The following is an 8,434-nucleotide window of genomic DNA, read 5'->3' on the forward strand; positions in this document are numbered from 1 at the left end:
CTCCCCTTTTTTTCTTTTCTTTTTTGGCTGAGACTCTTTTAGCACCTCTTAAAAACTTAGCTGGAAAATTTTCAAAATTCCAACAGCTACACAAAACCCAAAATTTGCAAAACTCCAAGAAGGAAAAAAAAAGGAAAAAGGAAAAAAAAAAAAAAAAACAACACCAAAAAAGAAGACAACAAAAAACTTGCATTGGTAACAAAAAATTATCTAATCCTTCTTTTCAAGAAAAAAATTCTCCAAAAAGATTGATAGACATTTTTCAAAGTGTCTCAAACCTTTTCAGACCATTCCCTTTGTCCTCACCGGAAACTTTTCCTTTTTTGATTTTCCGGCAGCCCCTTCTAAGATAAGAGTAAAGAAAAAATCTACAATGTGAGGCACAGAGTTCTCTCTCTTTACTGGTGAGTCACATCTATTTCACTGACCACTCAAAATTCTCCAAGATACCAACTTTCTGCTTTTTCTTTGAGAAATGTTGATGTCTAATGCATTTTAAGCTATTTCATCACTTGGGTTTTCATTTTCTTGAAGTTTAGTGAATACCCTTTTGAGGATCTCCATTTTTATGCTCGTTTTAGCTTTCAACTTTTGGAATTTTGTTTGGTCTATAGTGTTTTTGTTGTTCAAATTTGTACTACATTTGTCCCAAAGATTCAATTTTTGGAGAAAATCTCTCTTGCATGTACACCTAGATATGTTTTCTCTTATCTAATTGCTCTTTTTTTTTGCTTAAAGAATTTGAGATGTAATAAATATTATATGTGTATGTGGACACAAGGTTACTTTGTAGCGTATATTTGTCAAAGTGTATGCGTTTTCATTGACTTTTTCATTTTGATTTATTCAGTTTTTGGGATATTATAGTAGTGGTTAGGTCTTCAACTTTGGATGCTGGCAAAACATTTTCTAGTGTCACTTTAAAGACTTAGAATAGTGATTGAATATGCTTAAAAGGGTCATTATATTGACCTAAATTGGGTCCCATTTGAACCAGGATTTCAATCCAAACCTATTTTTTTAGCCATTAATATATTTCTTCATGTTCCTAGTTTTCTTTGTTTACTGTTATTTTATGGTCCAGTTTGATATTTTGTAGGTCATAAGCTCTTTAATTCAATCATAAGCTTTGGATTTTGCTTTTGTTTTCTCACATGGCAAATTTCTTATAGGGCAATAGAGGAGCATTTGCTGTTTCATGAAAGTGTCTGCAGGCAGTATTCATTGCCAGCTCCTTCCCACTCATGGTGCTTTGAATGTCTTTTTTGAGGTACCAAACCGTATATTTCACCTTTATCCTTTAATCATACCTCCATTCCTTTCACATCATTTTCCCACTTTTTGTTTGCCTGATCTTGTTGCAAACCTGAGCCGAGGGTCTACCGGAAATAGCCTCTCTGCCTTTTAAAGGTAGGGGTAAGGTTTGCGTACACACTACCCTCCCTAGAACCCACTTGGGGAATACACTGGGTCTGTTGTTGTTGTTGATCTTGCCGCAAACCCGGAAGCTATTGGCAGCTTGAGAGTTTGATCTTAGATTTGATAGATATATTTCAATTCCTTTTCAAAGGAATAGTTTTTACCTGGTTTTGGTTTCTTATGGTCATTGTTATTCGTTCTGCTCTAGAATTGCTTGATCTTGTAAGCCTTTTACAGTTGCTAAATTACTGTAGTCCAGCAGAATGAGTGAACAAGTTTTTTGTTGATATGCAGAAGCTGGAACCAGTTTTCTGTCTTTTCACCTGCTTCCGCAAGCAGAAATAGACATGGTTAGAGGAGACAGAATAGCCGGTTATTCGAATTTGCTGCTTTCTGTCTCTATTGGATTCTTGCTCTTTTCAGTAGTCAGTTCACAAATTCCTTTGGGTTCCAAACTAACAGTAGAAGAGAACAATTATTGGGTCTCATCCAACGGGGACTATGCGGTTGGATTCTTGAACTCCTCCGACCAGTATATCTTTGGCATCCGTTTCAATTCGATTTATATTCCTAGCAGTGAACAAACAGCCATTTGGACGGCAGGGAATGTTAAAGTTAGTAGCAAAGCATATTTTGAGCTTTCCCGGAGTGGGGAAATGATATTGTTTGATCCAGCAACGGAAAAAATTGCTTGGCAAAACAAAACTGGCAATGCATCTGTTGAATCAGCTGTTCTGCTTGATAATGGCAACTTTGTGCTGTTAAATAGGAATAAGAGTGCTGTTTGGCAGAGTTTTGAAAGTCCATCTGACACATTGCTTCCTGGCCAGAGTTTATCTATTGGCCATACTCTTCGAGCTTCTAGCAGGGATTCTTTAGCAAGTTATTACAGTCTTGTTATGAATGTTTCTGGTGAGATGCAACTTAGGTGGGACTCCACTGTTATTTACTGGACTGTTGGGGGTCCTTCTCAACCTGCTGTCCGGTCCATTCTTGGCTCTGACGGAATCCTCCGACTAATTGATCAAAGATCAAAAGTTGTTTCGTCTGTCTATGGTGAAGACCACAGTGATCCTGATGTGAAGTTTCGGTTCCTGAGACTAGATTCTGATGGTAATCTTCGGATGTACTCATGGAAAACTAATGCCACGTCATGGACAACAGTTTGGCAAGCTGTAATCAATCAGTGTGATGTCTTTGCGACCTGTGCTAACCAAGGTATATGCATCTTTAATGCATCTGACTCTTATGTTTGTCAGTGTCCATTTAGATCTACTAGAGACTCAAACACCAAATGTCTGATTCCATACAAACCAACTTGTGAGTCTGGTTCATCCATGATCCGTTATGATCATATGTACTTGTACGGGATATACCCACCAAACAAAACAGTTGTGCAAAGCAGTTTGCAGCAGTGTAGAAGTCTGTGTCAGAAAGACCCGTCCTGCCATGCCGCATCTTTCATCAACAATGGGACTGCACAATGCCACATGATGAAGTCCCAATATGTTGGGGGTCAATCAGATCCCTCTTTGGGTTCCATTACTTTTGTCAAGACTTGTTCAGATCCAATTGCTGTTTTACCTGCGCCTTCACCTGCTCCGAGAAAGGTATCACAGAAGATCTGTGTTGCTTGTCTGTTAGAAGTCGCTGCTGGATCAGTTGTTGTGTTTTTCATGCTTCAATTCGGGATTGGAGTTTACCTGTTCAGGAGAAGGAAAAGTATGATGCAGAAATCTGCTCCGGCCCATACAGTGCCTAATGCTACCGGTTGCATCGTGTTTTCTTACTCTGAAATCAAAGATCTGACAGACAATTTTAAGCAACAAATTGGACAGAATGTGTTCGAAGGTGTACTTCCAGATAACAGGCTTGTTGCGGTTAAAGATCTTAATGCCTCTATCGAAGAAAGGAGGTTTCGGAGTGCAGTCCTAAAAGTAGGAAGTATATATCACAAAAATCTTTTGAGGTTGGACGGTTATTGTTGTGATTCAGGCCGTAGGTTATTGGTTTATGAGCTTGCCAAGTATGGTTCGATTGACAAATGTTTAGAAGAACCTAGAATGTGCAAGAGATTGACATGGACGAAAAGAATAGATATATGTTTGTCAGTGGCAAGGGCCATATCTTACTTGCATACTGGATGTAGGGAGTTTGTTAGTCATGGAAATTTGAAATGTGAAAATGTGTTCTTAGATGAAGAATTAGAGGCTAAAGTAAGTGAATTTGGGCTGAGGACGATTCAAGCTGAGGCGTCCAGTAGTGGGGGACTAGCAGAGACAGATGTAAGAGATTTTGGCAAGATGATGGTTGTATTAATCACCGGACGCCAAGATGGGGATGAGGCTTGTTATTGGGCATACGAAAAATGGGTTAAAGCTGAAAGAGAAATAGCCATTGATCAGCGAATTGAGGGTGGCGTCGATTTGGAAGAGTTAGAACGAGCGTTTAGAATTGCATTTTGGTGCTTACAAGGTGATGAACGTATGAGGCCATCAATGGGAGAGGTAGTCAAGGTACTGGAGGGCACTCTTTCTGTCGATCCTCCACCACCTCCTTTTGCTCATAACCAACAGAGGCCACCTGAAGACGAATCACCGTCTGAATCATATTCAGAACTGTAATAGTTCTACTTCGTGTATTTCATTCCGAATCAGTCATCGGTTTTTGTACAGAACTAACTACTAGGCACCTACAACTTGGCACGATGTAGAACGCCTGAATTTTCAATTATCCAATGTTCAATCTGAGAATCAAGATGAGCATTTCCCGCTCTGCCTCCTCTGAAACTGTAACATTGGTATGTAACCCTTCAATTGCAATTTTTGTGTAAGAAAATCCTGATTCAGAAATCCAGGTTACTTTTGAAAGTTCTTGATTCTGTTCAAGTTAATTGTAACTGTTTATTGCATTTGTTCACAGTTAGTATTTGTTTGGAGGTGACTACTTGGCTCTCAGTTTGCTGTGGCTTTTTTTCCTAGTCAGTGTCCCTGTCTTAACTAAAAACTTTAAATAATCCTGTAAATCTCAGGTCCAAGAGGTTGAGGATGAGGTTTTAATCTGGTGATCATTAAGTCAACCCTAACTTAAAATGGAACCGTGGAAGCTTGTGTCTCTTTTTTCTTGTTTAGCGCTGTTGTCGGGGTCAGTTTGTGCACACCTTGACTATTTCATCCGGTATCTGCATTCTCTGACCATCATAGGTACCATAAGGGGTCACCGTCAGAGACGGACCTATTTGTTATAGTGAGGGGTTACCGGACCCCGTAAGCTTCGGCAAAAATCTTGTATATGTATATGTATATACCTTGAAAATAATTAATATAAAGCACTTGGAACCCTGAACACTTAAAGCCTTTAGGGAATACTGGTTGAGCAGAATAGTATGCCCCCGTCGCGCTTAAAAATCCTGGTTCTGGCTCTGGGTACCATGTAACTTTACCCCCAAAACTTAGGCAGATAGAGAGAATCGTCTACGCATTTTGAACTCTATCTCCATTGTTTTTACGCATTTCGTTGACCGGTACGTCACACTTGGATGCTGTGGACGGTTGTGTTTTGAATTGTGCAAGTTGTACCTTTGTAGCCTCTTACTAGATTTCATTTTCCATGAACATGCATGGTCAACATTTCAGGAATGAACACAGTTTCATAACTTTTATTAGTGAAGGAGTTGTTATCAGTCAATAATAATTTATGAATTGGTCCTTGTCTCTTATCTGTCTGGTCCATCATGTATTATTATTTTAATTTGTGGTCAAATGATATCCCTTGAATCATGCACGCAAACGATCAAATAGTTAATTGTTTGATGTGAGGTCTTATAATCCTTATAATAAACAAAATCATTTTCGTTAATGTAGGTGCTTAAGTTAAACATTGTTGTCATTAAAAAAATAAATTATTTGGTAGTGCTTTAGGTAGGATTGCTGCCTGGAGACCTAGGTTACTAATTCATTCATTTATTTGTTTTTAATTGACAAATGACAACCTAAAAAAACAAACATTTTGATTTGATAGGGTCAAATGAAAAGTTATCCGATAGCATATATTATTGAAACTTCCATAATTGAAAAAAAAAAACAAGGAATGAAGTTACACGTTATATCCATCCTGGAAATATTTCATTTCTCCATAGATGTTTTAGTAAAATTGTCACGGCCCTAAACTCAAACCTGTCGTGATGGCGCCTATCATGGTACTAGGTAAGCCGACACTTCTCAAAATCACTTCGATATTTCATAAAAGTTAAGTCGAAGCTTTTCATAATAGAAATTCCATAAAAGAGTTAAACTCAAAATAAGAAAATGCGGAAAAGAAAGCTCGACATCGGGGGTGTCACTAAGTCATGAGCAACTACTACAAACTGTTCTGAAAATAGCAAGACTAACATAGTCTGAGAATAACCAAAAAATACACTAGAGGGAAGATAACGAGGGAGAAAAGCAGGGCTGCGATCGCCAGGCAGCTACCTCGCTATCTTCGATGATCCGCTACTGAGTAAATCAACAACCGCTACCGTGGCCAGAGATACCTGGATCTGCACACAAGGTGCAGGGGGTAACGTGAGTACACCAACTCAGTAAGTAACAAGTCCAAACTATGGACTGATAGGTAGTGACGAACTTAACCTCAACAGGTAACAGAAATAAACTGTGCAGGAAAAGTAGGCATGCTATCATTTCAAGTATACAGCTCAAATAGTAAAATAAATACAGGTCTGCACAATGTGAGATATAAAGCTCACCTAAATTTTACATGCCAATGCACAAAATGTATGAAATGCACCATGTGCTCCCACTCTCAAGTGCTCAACCACTCGGTACTGCATATGGCCATCCGGCCCAGGAAAATCCATCCCGGAACATATACAACATTGACTGCAAGTCAACCAGTACCGAGGAACAAGGGCAATCCAACCCTGAGGAGAAATCCATCTCCAGGTATATATATACACACTCAACCACTCGGTACCGCATATGGCCATCCGGCCCAGGGAAATCCATCTAGAACATACTCAATGCTGATTATAAGTCACTCGGTACCGAGAAAAAGGGTAATCCAACCCTGTGGAGAAATCCATCTCCAGATATCAATACTTCGAATAATCCATGTCCAGGAAAATCCATCCCTCAATAATATCATCCGCGCTCACTGGGGTGTGCTACAGACTCCGGAGGGGCTCCTACAGCCTAAGCACTATCATAATCATCAATATAACCGTTGCGGCGTGCAGTCCGATCCTATAACTGTCACTCATAACAGGCTCTCGGCCTCACTTAGTCATCAACCTATCCAGTCTCACCATGGGCTCACAATGTCATGAAAACAACCCGAAACAATGATGTGATGAATCAATAAATAACTGAGAATGAGATATGATATAAAGATGCATGATCATGACTGCGTATGGAATATTAAATGAATTGATAAGGTAACAAAAATAAACGACCGCTAAGGGTCCCAACAATACCGGCACAAAGCTTAAACATGATATCTAGCATGTTTTACAGTTCAACTACTTCATCACATGATGGAAACATGGATCTTAACAGGATAGACTCACTAAACGGTGCCATGGAATCATCCGGCCACAATTCTCACGGTGCACGCCCGTCACTTGGCATGTGCGTCACCTCAATACTAATCACATAACACATAGTTCGGGGTTTCGAACCCTCAGAACCACGTTTGGAAGCGTTACTTACCTCAATCAAGCCAAAAATCTTATTCGCGACGCCCTTGCCTCTCGAACTGGCCTCCAAACATCCCGAATCTGGCCAAAAGCAATACAATGCAATCAATATAGGTCAAGGAACCAATTCAACAAGAAAAATTACTTAATTAGACACAAATCTCGAAATCCACTCAAACCCGACCCTCGAGCCCACGTCTCGAAATCCGATAAAAGTCACAAAACTAGAAAGCTCATTCACTCACGAGTCCGTACATACGAAATTTATCAAAATCCGACTCCATTTGGTCCCTCAAATCCTCAAATCAACTGTCCAAAATCCCAATCCCTAACCCCTCATTTTCACCCCTAATTTCCACGAATTAATTGATAAAACAACGGGAAAACACCATAGATAGGAGTATTAGAGCTCAAGCAACTCACCTCACTGAAAATCCCTTGAATCTCCCTTCAGAAATCACTCCAAAAGCTCCAAAACCGACTTGAAAATGGTGGAAATGAACCAAAATTCGCGAAGTAGGCTATTTATACTTTCTGCCTAGCGATATCGCATCTGCAGTCCAATTGTCGCTTCTGCAATGCCGCACCTGCGGAAAGACCATCGCAGGTGCGGAACTGCACTTAAAATCCGGACCTCGCTCCTGCGGCATCGAGACCGCATCTGCGTCATGCATGTGCGGAAATCCTCACGCTTTTGCGCCCTCTCTTCCGCTTCTGCGACCATCGCAGGTGCGGCTAACCCCTCGCACCTGCGAACTCTACCAACTCTTCTTCCTATCGCTCCTGCGATCAAATTCCCGCTGCTGCGACTCGCACCTGCGGCTCCCGCTCCGCATGTGCGGTTATGACAACTGAGTTCCAAACTTCATCCATTCTCCAAACTTCAAGCTTGATCCGTTAACCATCTGGAACTCACCCAAGGCCCTCGGGACCTCAACCAAAAATACCAACACATCACATAGCATCATTCAAACTTACTCGAGCATTCGAATCACTCAAGACAACATCAAAACACCATATCCTAAATGCCCTGTAGCCTCTCGAAGATAGGTACAGACGTCATCATACCGATCTGCAAGACTCTACTAGACACTTGCTCATGACTTGTAGAACCTATGAACCTAGAGCTCTGATACCAATCTGTCACGACCCAAAATCCACTAGTCATGATGGCACCTAACCCAACCTGCTAGGTAAGCCAATTAACAATTATCCATTTCCATTTAACTTAATAAAACAATTAAACGAAGGAATTATCTAAATCTTATACATTTCCCAAGGACTGGAGTACAAATTATGAGCTTCTAAGAGTAGAGATTT

At 40.2% G+C, this 8,434-nt stretch overlaps 1 protein-coding gene across 3 annotated transcripts; it reads left to right on the forward strand.

Moving 5' to 3' along the window:
- On the forward strand, positions 61-4,362 carry LOC109223230 (G-type lectin S-receptor-like serine/threonine-protein kinase SD3-1). Of its 3 annotated transcripts, XM_019387449.1 has the most exons (3): positions 61-404; positions 1,173-1,270; positions 1,714-4,362. In XM_019387449.1, exon 3 carries the CDS (start codon positions 1,767-1,769, stop codon positions 4,041-4,043), a length of 2,277 nt encoding a protein of 758 aa, XP_019242994.1. In that variant the 5' UTR covers positions 61-404; positions 1,173-1,270; positions 1,714-1,766; the 3' UTR covers positions 4,044-4,362. The 3 variants fall into 3 exon arrangements, with proteins under 3 accessions (XP_019242994.1, XP_019242997.1, XP_019242995.1); XM_019387452.1 differs by lacking the exon at positions 1,173-1,270; XM_019387450.1 differs by lacking the exon at positions 61-404 and having other exon boundaries at positions 463-1,270.

The sequence above is a fragment of the Nicotiana attenuata genome, chromosome 3 (genome assembly GCF_001879085.1).
Source record: "Nicotiana attenuata strain UT chromosome 3, NIATTr2, whole genome shotgun sequence".
In the NCBI taxonomy this organism is placed as follows: Eukaryota; Viridiplantae; Streptophyta; class Magnoliopsida; order Solanales; family Solanaceae; genus Nicotiana; species Nicotiana attenuata.

What these genes read in the sequence shown, in the direction of transcription:
- LOC109223230 (XM_019387449.1), top strand. Translation starts at nt 1,767, where the DNA reads ATGGTTAGAGGAGACAGAATAGCCGGTTATTCGAATTTGCTGCTTTCT.